General features: G+C 47.7%; 1 protein-coding gene across 4 annotated transcripts; it reads right to left on the bottom strand.

Moving 5' to 3' along the window:
* On the bottom strand, window positions 1-11,294 carry Cdk16 (cyclin dependent kinase 16). Of its 4 annotated transcripts, none has more exons than XM_038317038.1 (16): window positions 10,933-11,294; window positions 5,992-6,199; window positions 5,128-5,261; window positions 4,902-5,027; window positions 4,754-4,831; window positions 4,543-4,657; window positions 3,638-3,732; window positions 3,478-3,540; window positions 3,102-3,225; window positions 2,792-2,912; window positions 2,617-2,714; window positions 2,429-2,534; window positions 2,306-2,339; window positions 2,075-2,165; window positions 350-427; window positions 1-265 (listed from the first exon to the last, which is right to left on the bottom strand). In XM_038317038.1, exons 2-16 carry the CDS (start codon window positions 6,191-6,193, stop codon window positions 228-230), a joined length of 1,503 nt encoding a protein of 500 aa, XP_038172966.1. In that variant the 5' UTR covers window positions 6,194-6,199; window positions 10,933-11,294; the 3' UTR covers window positions 1-227. The 4 variants fall into 4 exon arrangements, with proteins under 4 accessions (XP_038172966.1, XP_038172965.1, XP_038172967.1 ...); XM_038317037.1 differs by having other exon boundaries at window positions 2,306-2,348; window positions 10,933-11,293; XM_038317039.1 differs by having other exon boundaries at window positions 2,306-2,348; window positions 4,754-4,810; window positions 10,933-11,291.
* Window positions 11,295-13,416: the final 2,122 nt, after the last annotated feature.

Raw genomic sequence — 13,416 nt, 5'->3', positions numbered from 1 at the left:
TTAGTGGTGAGAGCTTTGTTAGCACCCAGCAGACAGGCCGATGGTTGACAGGCCAGTGGTTGGGTGTTTAGGCAGGTGGCAGGGGACAAGTTGGTAAGAAAGTGTGGCTCAGGCAGGTAGGCAGGCAACAAGCAGGGAGGGCTGCAGATGGGGACTGCCCTGTGAGGGGTGTGGCATCCCCCCAGCTGCTGCCTGCTGGGACCTTGGTCTGTGGCTTAGATCTTGGCTTAGAACTCGGTATCCACCACACGGAAAGCTGGCCTGCCTGCAGCGGAAAACAGAATGAATGGCTGTTAGTGGGCAAGCAGGTAGATAGGTGGAGCAAGAGGAGGGGGAGGGCCACACTTACCTGAGTCAGGCATAGAAGAGGACCGAATACTGGCCTCCTTTTGTAGCTGTACCTCCTTTAGTGCAAATATGGAAGTAGCTGTGGATGAAGAGACATAGAGACATGTAAGTGGAAGATGATCCATGGGTCTACCCAGAACAAAACTCAACATGGCCCACCCCACTCTGTGAATTAGAACAAGTTTCTCCTACTTTAAGACTTTCTTCTATCAAAAACTAAAGAAGATGGGACATGGACAACTTACTACTGGACCACTCATTGAGACAAAAAAGTATTGTTTATCAGGTATGATAATGCTAATATAAATACTACCTACAAATCTACAAGAAAGGTGATGGCTTGGGATTTAATCATTTATTCTGTGGGTAGATATGAAAGGTGATCCATTTTTGTGTAATAAACTTGTTTTGTTTTTGAGACATGGTCCTTATAACCCTGGCTCTGCTGGAAGTCACTATGTGGACCTGGCTGGCCTTGAATTTACAGAAATTCACATTCCTCTGTCTTCCATGTGTTGAGATTTGTAAGCCAGGCATAGTGGCTCAAACCTGTAATCTCAATTCTTAGGAGTCTGAGACAGGATTGTCACAAGTTCCAGGCTAGCCTAGGCAGTACAGTGAAAGGGTTAAGACTGCCCCCCAAAATAAAAATAATAGCCCACCAAAATGAGGTTTTAAAAAATCTTTATAGAAAGTCAAATATGGCCGAGTGGTGGTGGTGCACACCTTTAATCCCAGCACTCGGGAAGCAGAGGCAGGCAAATCTCTGTGAGTTTGAGACCACCCTGGTCTTCAAGAGCTAGTTCCAGGACAGGCTCCATAGCTACAAAGAAACCCTGTCTCGTCTCATAAAAAGAAAGTCAAGTATGGTGACGTGCAACCTAATCTCAGCACTTGAAGGTGATGGCAAGAAGAGGAGTTCAAGGTCATCCTAAGCTATGTAACAAGCCTAAGGTCTACCTGATCCACAGTAATATTTGTCTCAAAAAAAATCACACCACCACAAGCCAGGGCTACCTAGTCTTTTAATATAAAAAGATGAGAAAAAGATGCCATGTGATAGGGTTCGCATGGAGGGGTTGTCATGGGGGGAGGGAATGGGAAAAAGTGGGGAGGGGAATGGAGAGACTACCCTCTGGTGACAGGAGTGGGAGAAGAGAAAAGTGACAGAAAGAGGAAGAGATGGGAGGTGGGCAGGGCCCTTTTTAAAGGGAACATAGTGAATGTGCACAGGAGGTGCTCTTAGTGGCTGCAGTTGAGGACTTTTCCTGTCAGAACCCCAAGGACAGGCCAGTACAGAAGCCTTAACACTAACATCTAGTACACACCTTACCTCAAAGAATCTCCCGAATCCACAGCCCCCCCTCCCCCCAAGCTAGTTCTATTATTCCAGGAAGGGACCTGGAATGAGAAAGACAATATAAGGAAGCTACAAGGGAACTTTCCCATTGGTTTTGGATGGTCTGAAAATTACATAGGTGTTTAGTTTGCAAAAACTGGTGTAGACCTTTTTTTTTGATATTGCAACTATATGTACTATATGAGAATTTTCATGAAAAGTGGAAGGACTCCAAGATAAAAACGAAATTTCTTCCTAATAAATACAACCTGCCACACATGCATGAGGCTGTTTCCTCCTTAGAGATGGTACAAACTAGCACCCTAAATTCCAGTGGTTCTGCTCCCCAACTCCAACTTGAGCCATCCATTCCCCAGCTCCACTCACTGTCAGGAAGTTTGTGGATCCGCTCCCCCAGGCTGAGGAAGAATGGATGTTTCATGGCATCCTCAGCAGAGATCCGATTGCGACCCTCAAACTGAGTTGGACAGAAGAGAGTATATTGGTATTTTCAACACATAGGTCTCTTGACCTGCCCTCCTCCAGAGCCTGCCCATGGGGAAGGTCCCAAAACCTGGAACCCCACCCGTTAAGGTTGGCCTCAAAAGATGGTCTCACCTGCAGCAGCTTGGTGAGGAGGTCAGCTCCTTCGCTATCAAGTCTAACATAAAGATAAGGGGATGCACTTTACATTAAGTTCAGATACCCTGGCCCCCAAATCCACCTACCCATCAGCCTCACCGGGGTGCATGGCTCAAAAGGGCCTCAGCTCGGTACTTGGGATAGTTGTATGTTCTAAACTCCTCATTGGATAGAATGCCTGGCCATGTCTCCTCAGTTGGGGTTCCTAATACAGAAGGTGAGTTACACAAGACATATCAGGTCCTCCCTGCATATCCCCCCAGGTCCTTAGGCACAAACGTCCTCACCCAAAATTCGGAAGATGAAGTGCAGTTGTTCTTCCACTGTGGAGCCTGGGAAGAGGGGCCGGCCTGTGGCCATCTCATAGAAGATGCAGCCCACACCCCTGGGCAGGAAAGGCACCATGAGTAGGGGACAGTTGGCTGGGCAGTCACTCCCTTCCACACTTCCACCTCTTCTCACCACATGTCAATTTGGGTAGAGTAGTCTGTGGATCCAAGTAGGATGTCAGGGGGCCGGTACCACAGTGTCACCACTTCGTTGGAGTATGTTTTAGTAGGGATTGACTTGGCACGTGCCAGGCCTGGGAGAGGGGGGAAAAAAGCAGCTGTGGACAAAGCTTGGACCAGAGTACAACTGGGGCTAAGAATGCCTGCCATAATCAAAGTTTGGAGAGGCTGGAGGAGAATGAGGCTGGTTGGTCATAAGGAAGTTGAGTTGCTTAGAGAATAAGGTTGAGGAGTCAGCAGGAAGAAAGGGGGGCTGGTGGTACCAAAGTCTGCCAGTTTGAGCTCTCCCCTCTCGTTGATGAGTAGGTTCTGGGGCTTGAGGTCTCGGTGTAGCACCTTCTGCCTATGGCAGTAGGCCAGGCCTCGGAGCAACTGGAACAGGAACAGCTGTAGACCCAGGAATGGCAGGCAGAAGTCAAAAGATATCCACAAGCCCATCCCCTGGCAGCAGGCAGGCACTGATCCCTCCCAACAGACACTGAGTCCAACCTCTTATCATACAAAAGATGACTGGCTCCTAATGCCCCCAAAGAGCTCCCAGCAAAAACATCATACAGGTAAAGGCTGTTTCTGGGAGATCTGTACAATAAGTGGATAAGGGGGGATCCCTCCTAACCCTGCTTTCTGTCCCACACCCACTTTCACATTGTGCATGTTGATGACATTCCCACAGTCATCCAGGTACTGCTTCAGGTCCTTGTCCTGAGGACAAAAGAGGTAATACAGGAACAAGAGTCACACACTATGGCTCATGGCCATTTCCCCATCTCCCTGGGGCCTATCTGTTATCCAACCTTACCAAGTATTCAAAGACCAGGGTGAGGGACTTCTCTGTGTGGATAATGTCATGTAGTGTGACGATGTTGGCATGCTTGAGGTCCTTCAGCAGGGACACTGTAGAAAGTATGGAACAAAATAGAGCAAGAGTGAGAGCCCCATCTTCAAAATAAAGATAAGAACCAGACAGATAGAAGACTAAGGGTTTCCTTCTTTCCCTGTGCAGTTTAAAGTAATACCTCAGAGCATCTAGCTCTGATCTATGACATGCTAAGAAGTAGGTGTGTCTCAATGGTCCAAGTGTAGAAAATAAAGCTTAGACAAGAGTATTTATTAAGCAAGAGCGTGGGACTATAGGCCCAACTTCATGTGACACCATATTTTTTGTTTTGTTTTGTTTTTGTTTTTCGAAACAAGGTTTCTCTGTAACTTTGGTGCCTGTCCTGGAACTAGCTCTTGTAGACCAGGCTGGCCTTGAACTCACAGAGATCTGCCTGCCTCTGCCTCCCAAGTGCTGGGATTAAAGGCATGTGCCACCACCACCTGGCCTATGACACCATATTTTTACAATTTGCTTTTGCTCTCTGGGAAGAGGCCTTGTCCAAACCTAAGTACAGAGGCTGGAATTTGTACCTCTTTTGTGTGTAACTCAAATTTATTCTATATGATTTTCTAACACTTTAAGGAGTGCTCAAAGAATGAAAAAAAAAAACACCATAATTTGCAATTTAATTGACTTTCCTTGATCCATTTAGATCCCTAATTCTCTTGATTGTTACCTGGGATGTAGATGGTATGCATTCTCATGAAGGCCACAATGTTGCACAGGTGAGGAGAGACAGTCCAAAAAAACCCAGTCTCTGTCCTCACTCATCATAGAGACTGTGTGTGCCATGGAGTCAAGAAAGTCTAAGATGGGGTCTGTACCTTCCCGGATAGCAGTGCAGGGCGCCCCTTCTTCATGTTCCAGTCTGATCTCCTTGAGTGCCACAAGGTTGTCTGTAAGCTTGCTTTTGCCTTTATAGACAGTGGCATAGGTACCCTGGAATGTGAGGAAGTACAACAGCAGAGGTGCAATGAGATTGCATGGAGTTCATACTGACCCCCATTCTCACCATGGTTCTTTTGATGGTCTCACCTCACCCAGCTTGTCCAGCTTGATATAGGTCTCCAGTTTCCCAAAGCCAATCTCAGACTGCGGGGTAGAGGAGGTATGCTGAAGCAGGGTTGGAGAAGGGCACTGGGAGAGTGGGACAGGTAGCAGACAAAAAAAAAAAGATGCTTACCAGGCTGACACGGCGGAGGCGCCGGCTAAGAGGCTTGTCAAAAATGGGGCTATTGAGGGTCAGCTTCTCAAGGTAGCCCTCAGGCAGCCGGATGTCAGCTGGTAGCGACAGGCGTTTGTTGATGTCCTAGCAGCCAAGATAAAAAAGAAGCATGATCATAAGCTCTACCTCCCCAAACACAACCCCATCCTCCAACTCTTCCATCAGTGAGACAGGGATCAAGCACCTCAGTGGAGATCTTGCGAGGTGGGTGGTTGCGCATGCGTACTCTCACTGGAGATTGCACCTCATCTGAGGATGTGGCTGAAGCCTGGTCACTCTCCCCATCAGACCCCATCTTCATGTCCTCATATACAATCTCTGGTGGTGGAGAGAGGGAAAAGTCAGACCACTGGAGTCAAGAATACTTCCTCCAGGGCTGGAGAAATGGCCCAGTGGTTAAGAGCATTGACTGCTCTTCCAGAGGACCCAGGTTCAATTCCCAGCACCCACATGGCAGCTCACAAATGTCTGAAAATCCAGTTCCAGGGGATCTGACACCTTCACACCAATGCACATAAAATAAAGATAAATAAATCATAAAAAAGATTTAAAAAAAAATACTCCCTCCCACCCCCAATATAAATACACTCCTTCATTATATCCAAGTGTATGTACATGATCCCTAGAGCAGACTAGGATATCCAGGTAGGCCCAGGATAGATATGGAAGGGACATGGTCATCTAGTAGAGTACTCCATCAGAGATGATGGTAGCTGCCCACAGGTCAGAAGGCTAGCGGTGACAGGCATTGCCAAGAGCCCTGAGAAGGTAGACCCAGGGAAAGATAGACCCAACAAGACTGACAGGGCCACCACAGTTCAGGAAAAAGGCAGAGACAGCCTTGGGGTGGCTGCAATAGGCTAGGTACCATTCCTCCTCCTGGGGCCTGAATATAAAGTCAAGGAAGGAGGTACAGAAAGAGTGTTAGAAATGGATGACAGGAAAGGAGGAGAAAATGAAAGAAAGGAAGACAAAAACAAATCTAAGGAACACACTGGAAGTATCTGGGAGCTGGGGCAGGGAGAGAGAATGATCAAAGTGGACCCACCTGGTGCAGAGCTGAGTGGGCCCCGACCAGAGCGAAGTTCCCCAGGGGCAAAGCGGGTAGGGGCCTCTCCAAGGTCACTGCCACCACCTCCACCACTCTCATCCAGGCTTATCTGCTCAGGGGCACCATTGGTCTTGTCTATGCCTCGGCCCCCTCGGAGTGTCATTGACAGCTGCCGTTTGATCTTCTTCATCCGATCCATGGCAACCTGGACAGGAGACATGAAAAGAAATGGGGACTACATTAGCATCTTCTTGACTATCACGGGCCCCTGAAAGACTACAACAACCAAGAACATGTCAGTGCCCACTCAATTATTACAGATCCTTGAAAATTTGGCAGGGACAGGGCCCTTTGTCATTGTTAGCCCTCCCCTAAGTAGTCTACCTGGGTACTAATACTTGAGTGGCTGTCTGAGGGCAAGGGTCCACTCAGTAGATTGTTGGTCTCTAGGGCAATAGTCTCACTGTGGGAGCATAGGACTCCACAGCAGCTATCTTCAGGTGCAGCAGCAGTGACAGACGCAGTCATAGCTGGGACAAGGGGTTCAGTTAGAACCCAAGGACTAGTGTCAAGGTCCTGGGTATGCCCATAGAACGGCATGTTTCGCTGGTACCAGCCCCACATTGCCCCCAACTGCCAGGCAGAAAGCTCTCTGTGGCCCACAGGGACCCTCCCACCTCCCCCAGCAACCACTGTCATGGTGACTAATGGATCACCCCACTTCTCTATCCAAATGGGGGGAGGGCTGCTGAGGCCCAACCACTGGAGTTGTGTTTGGGGGTATGTCTCAGCACACACCAGCTATCTTCATGGCTGTTAGATAGGTTTGACAGGGTCCAAACCCAGATTTTTACAAAGCCAGGTCATATTTCTTTTCTCCTAGAGAATATACCAGACCTTCCTTATCATCCCAAATAAACATAGCAGTCCTCACTGTGGCCCATGTCTTATATATATCTCATTCATTCATTCCTATTACTTCTCTGGTCTCACCTCTTCCTTGATCAATCCTAGTTGCGGTTCTGTACCACTTCCAGCAGTTTATACCTCAGGATCTGTACACTGGTTGTTTCAAAGACTGTAAAACATCTCACCCAGTCTTCTACAGCCCATTGTTCAAATATCATCTTTTTCATGAGGCTTTCATGAGTTATCTTATTTAAAGTCTCGGCTATCTTGAGCTCCCTCACCTTGCCAATGTGTCCCCTAGCTCTCACCATGACCTCAGAAATAATACTTATTATTTTCTTATACTTTTTACTGTCTTCTCACCACTGCTACTAGAAGGTCTACTCCACCAGGGTAATTTCTGTATGTTGAGACCATAGCTATATCCTAAGAACCTGGAATAGTGACTGACACTGAGTAGAAGCTCAAAAAGTACATAAAGAAGCAGTGAATAAAGGGGCTGAGAGCTTAGGGCCAACCTTTATTGAGGTAAGTCTCAGACATTTACAGACTACCCCAAAGAAGACACCCAGGGATGCTAGAATTGACAGGAAGATGACCTAGATGGGCTGCTGAAGGGAATGGGGCCACCAAAAGGTTTAGGTCGGCATTCCTCTGCTTCCTCCTGGACCAGCAAGGAGGGGGAAAAGACCTGGTTCAGGAACCATCTGTACTCACAGCAGGGCTTGAAGATGGCCCAAGGCCCAAGGGAAGCAGAGCTAGATAGGAGGTTGAGGATAAGGCCAGGGATGGATTCAAGAAGAGAAATAGTTCATCCGTTACCTTGAAACAAAGTGCTTACTTACTTACCACAGCAGTTCCCCTCCCATTTCTGCCTACCACCTCTAGAAGGTGAGGCAAAGCCAAACCTAGCAGAAGAAACCTCAGATAGATAAGAGTAAGATCCACCCACAAAGAACCCAGAATACCATAAAATCCTTACCTTGGAGACTGAACACTGGATCTAAGGCCTAGAAAGCAGCCAAAGACTTCCTTTTGTCCCCTTATGACACCCCTACTCAGTTATTTTATATGTGGTGACAAGAATAAGGTAAGGGGTTAGGAAAATGAGTGATAGAGAGGGAGCTATGAATTAATTTATGACCTCGAACTGGAACCCTCAATGACTGGTCATTTTCCAGAATTCATGTTTTGGGGGATTTTAAGAAGACAGTTATACAACTTGAGGGGGCAGACCCCTAGAAACAGATATACTTAAACATTTATGAGCGCAAAACTTAAATACCATAATTTCAGTTTTCTGAGCTTACAGACTTCAGAATAAGTGAAGGAAGAAGAATCAGGACTTAGAATTCCACAACTATATGGTATTTGTCCTTCTTGGCACCCCCTCAAAGACACACTCACCCGTCCCCAGGCTACTTTCATAGCAAGGACATTCACACTAACTCCAACCAACTCTAATATGGCAACATGTTCCATTGTGCCCTGACCTCTATAGGCCCTCACTACATCTTAACTTCTAAAACACTCATGATTTCTCTTTTCACCTCTAACTCCCTTCAGCACTCAAAATTGTTTGCTTGTATTTGTCCCCTTTAAACAACTCCTGTCACCACAACATTCTACCACATTCTGAGTCCCTTCCTAGCCTAGATGCTTGTTAGCCTCTCTGTAGCACTGTCCTACCTCAGTAACATAGAGTCCCCTCTGGATTCTGATCCTCATTAACATGCACTCAGCTGACCCAAATTAGCATTCTCTGGACCTTCACACGGCTCTGAGCCACATCAGTACACAGTGAACCTTGTACAATTCCCGACCAGTTTTGCTCATTCAGTTGTGAGCCTTTTGATGTGCATGCTGGAATCTGAACTGAGGTCCTCTGGAAAAGTAGTAAAAGCTCTTAATAGCTGAACCATCTCTCTAGTCCTTACCTTCACAGTTGTGAACATCATTAACATACTTTCTGTCCCATACTTCCACTACACTGTCCCTTCCCTCAGCACAAACTGAATCTTCACTCATCTTGACCCTTGCTAGCACATACTGGGCCTCAGGCAGTCCTGACTCCCTATTAAGCATACCTTGAGACTGACCCTCATTTACAGCTCCTCTATTTAACCCTGACCCCCATTAACATACACTAGTTCTTTGGTGTCAATTCACTTTGGCACACTTACCTATTCAAGGCCCCTCTGCTTCAACACCCCCTCCCCACTATTAACCCTTTGGTTCAGTCGATTTCCTTCACAGCTCTATTCCTTCCACCACACTAGATTCCCATCCCCCAAACTCTACCCCTGTAGCACTCCCTGAATCAGCTCACTTCAGTGGCCCACAGACAGGAAGAACACAATATGCACAGGGTTTTGATGTTCATCACATTTTACTACATGCTTTCTTCTCCCAAAAGCATACCTTAAGTGTCTGTATGGTTCTAAAGTCACAGTAACAGCCTCAAGGGCAGTGGTTCTCAATCTTCCTAATGCTGTCACCCTTTAATAGAAACAGAGTTCCTCATGTTGTGACTTCCAACCTCATATTATTTTCATTGCTACTTCATAGCTGTAATTTTGCTACTGTTGTGAACTGTAATGCAGATATCTGATATGTAGCATTCTGATGTGACCCCAAAGGGGTCGTGACTCACAGGTTGAGAACCACTGCTCTAGAACTTCATATATAGTATTACCTCACACTTTCTGGAAAGCCACATTCTCTGCCTTCACACTTCACCTTGAGCCTTGGTGTGCTGAGCTCTTTATACTTCATTTACTGGCACTCTCCCATAGATATGTATGCTCACTTCTGGTAGCCAGCAGTACAGGCCTTAGACCACTCCGCCCCATTACACACACCCTCGGGTCCTTCAACAGTTCTGTCTGCACTGGCATATACTGGGCTCCACACTACCTAGATCTTGACCCTCCCTGATCAGCACACACTCAACTACCTCCATGAACACACCCCGAATCTAGAGAAGCTGCCAGCCCTAACCCCGTGGACAAACACAATATTAACATTATCCTGACCCTCATCACCACACACTGGGCCTCAGAACCCTGATTCTATTGGCACACCTTATGGCATTTCTACCACCATTTCTCCATTTACAGTGGGCTTCTTTGCAGCCCTGGCCTCCACTAGCATGTTCTGAAACTGCCCTTACACACAACCCCGTTTTACATCCTCACGTCCCTCATGGCCCTGCAACCCCCTTCCATAAGCATTCACTGGGCCTGAAGGTTTACACAGTCGCAAGGCATTTTACTACCCCCTTAGCAACCTCGAGTCTTTCACGACTACTTCATCAATCCACTCTCATAACTCTAGTCCTTTAATCATCCTTCTCCCCCTTAGCATCCAGAGCTTTTCCCATCCTCAGCTCCCAGGACAGGGGCCCAGGGCGGGGCCAAGGTCAGGGAGGCCCCAAATGACCCCCCGGTGCATTCTGGGAAAGTCGAAGGGGAGGGGGCACCTGACAGCCAAGCTGCCCAGAACCCCCTAACTCTTGTCCTAGCACCGCCAAGAATGGGGTTGGTTCTCTAGGAAGAGCATCCCCCACCCTAAGTATCGAGGACACGCTCACCGGAGGGGGCGCGCGAGTAACCTCAGAGCCTCGGGGCCGGCGCGGCGGCGCCTGGGGCGGCGGCCCGGGATGAGGCCGCGCGACCTCCTTTTCCTCCAGTTCGCCGCAGGCGCCCGTCCCAGTAGTCTTCGGCCATGGCTGCTGGGCCCGGGCCGCCGCCGGCTGAGGAGGAAGAGGCGGCGGCGGCGGCGGCGGCGGCTGAGGCGGAGGCGGCGTCCCGCTCAGCCGGCCATGAGCTTGGCCGCTGCGGGCGATGCCCCAGTGCTCGCAAGCGCCCGCTGGAATCCGGGTGTTCACGGCGGCTCGTGACTCAAAGCGAACTGCTCGCGGGGACGCAGCGGATCCCAGGGCCCCACAGCCAGCGGCCCAACAGCCGCGCGCGCCGCGCTCCGCGCATGCGCACACACACGCTGAAAAGGAAGAAGGAGGAGACTCACCTCGGACTGAGTGTACCAAGAGACCTGTCTGCAGCGGAAGGGGGTGCGGCCATTGCGTGCCCACCAGGGGATGTGGCGTTGGCCTCGAAACGGCGCCAGGGTATGTAGAGGTGGGTTAGTAGTCAGTCTTGATCTTGCCAGAATTTTAATAGCATCAAGGTGAGCAGCAGCCAGTAGCCCAGCGTACCAGTTACCTTTTGATTCCCCTACAGTCTCACTTGGTACACCCTCATGGTAGCAAAGGGGACTTTTGCAAGAAGGAAAAGAACTGGTGAGCCTAGCAGTTCTAGTCCTTTGTGGTGCCTCGGGAAACAAGAATTTAAAGGCTCGAGATGACTTTCTAGGCGAGGTGTCCTGAATTATCATTGGCCTTTCCTACCTTAGATAGCCCCGCCCTGCAGCCCTCCCTCCACTTCCAGCTCGTTACCCACTGCGAAACGTATGTAGCCCCGCCCTTTAAAATTTGTCGCTCAGCCAATCAGACTTGTTCCCTGTGGTGAGGCTGAGCAAGAATGAGGGGCGTGGCAAAGTTGAAGAGGCGTGACTCGCTTTTCCTTCAGCTTGTCTTGTCCTTTGCACGGTTTTTTATTGGTTTTCGGGCTCGCCTTTTTGTTCTGAGCGCCTCTCAGAATTTTTCTGAATATCCCGTAATATAATTGGCCCAAAGAGCACTCACTAAATTGGGTCCCTCCCTTAACCATTTACCATGCTCTCCTGTAGCTTTTTGGTGTGGTTGAACCTAGGCTGAGGGGAAAGGCGAACGTTTAAGAGGTGCAGGGTCCGGTACAGAGCTGTTAAGAACTTTGGCTTGGGCGGAGCTTCTTGCTTCCTCACCCTAACATTCGCTTACATGCTCCCCTGATTGGGTTTTCTTTTTTCTTTTTTTTCTGATTGGGTTTTCTTGAAACCTTTCAATTACCTCATCTTGCCCACCAGACTTACTAGGCTCTTTTACATGGCCAACTGCCAAGCACATATTTAACCTCTCATTCCTCTCCCTAGAAAATGATGATTTCCCCCATATCTATCCCAAATATTGCTGCAGGCCTTCTGAGACTTACACTGGACGAAGGAACTTCCTTGCCTCTTCTGGGCTTCCCTTGGTCGGCCTTCCTGCCTTCCCTTCTCCCTTCCTTCCCTGTTAGGATTTTCAAGCAAGGTTCATTGGCAAGGATTTAGTCAGCCATTGAAGACCTAGGATAGACATCAGATCTGTCACTTAACTGACTTAATCTCCTACCCTTTCACAACAGGAACAATTCTACTTGTTCTTGAGTATAGCAGGCACAGTTGAGCCTCTAGGACTTCATACTTACTTGTTCCCTTTGCCTGGAATGCATTTGCCCTACATCCATATTCCTCGTTTCTTCCTGTTGCAATCCCATTATTCCAGATCCCCACTTGGCTCTATGCCTTTCGAAAATGTGGTTTTAAATTTCTAGATGTTTATTTATTTGCAGTGTTAAAGTCCATTCCCAACCTTGTGTGTGTTCCACTGTTGAACTAATACAGCCTTGGTCAACACTTGTTTTGTATTTGGACAGGGTCTTTTGTAGCCCAAACTGGCCGCACTATTCAAATGTGATTACAGACACCACCACACTTGGTTTTCTTTGCATTCTGCAAATTGAACTACATTTTCAGCCCATTTGCCTGACTCATTGATCAACTTTTAAACAATTAAAAAATAAATAATGGGACTGGGGCTGGAGAAATGGCTCAGTAGTTACAAGCACTTGCTGCTCATTCAGAAGACCTGAGTTTGGTTCCCAGTACCCACATTAAGTGGTTCAGAACTGCCTGTATCTTCAGCTCCAGGGATTGTCATTCTTTTAAAATATATAATTACATGAAGTGAGTAAACACACATGGACACAAATATTTCATTTTACATTTTTCACTTGCTTTTCTCATCGAGTGTGGTTCCCTATAGTTAGCACTTTGACCAATAGTATAAACAATATGAAACTAGCCAGATGGTGGTGGTACTCGGGAGACAGGTGAATCTCTGAGTTCAAGGCCAGCCTGGTCTACAGAGTTAGTTCTAAGACAGTCAAGGCTACACAAAAGAAACCCTGCCTCAAAAAAAAAAAATAAAATAAAATAAACCCCAAACTAAAAAAAATATGAAACTAAAAAGGACCTCAGTCCATCAGAATGTTACATAGTGAGGATGCCCTTTTAGCCTCCTCCCACATCCACATGACATAACTCTTAAAACACACACACAACACATACCTGGGACACATTGAAAAAATTTTATAGGCCAGTCATAGTAGTGCACCCCTTTAATCCCAGCACTCTCAAGAGGCAGAGGCAGGTGGATCTCTGAGTTTGAGGCTAGCCTGGCCTACATATCTGGTTTCAGGGCTACATAGAGACCCTGTCTCAAAAAAAAAAAAAAAGAAAGAAAAAGAAAAGGCTGAAAAGATGGCTCAGCAAGTAAAGGTACCTGCTTCCAAAATTGTGTCAGTTCTATCCCTG

This window comes from Arvicola amphibius, chromosome X (assembly GCF_903992535.2).
Source record: "Arvicola amphibius chromosome X, mArvAmp1.2, whole genome shotgun sequence".
NCBI lineage: Eukaryota > Metazoa > Chordata > Mammalia > Rodentia > Cricetidae > Arvicola > Arvicola amphibius.
This window is presented reverse-complemented; position numbering and strand designations above follow the sequence as displayed.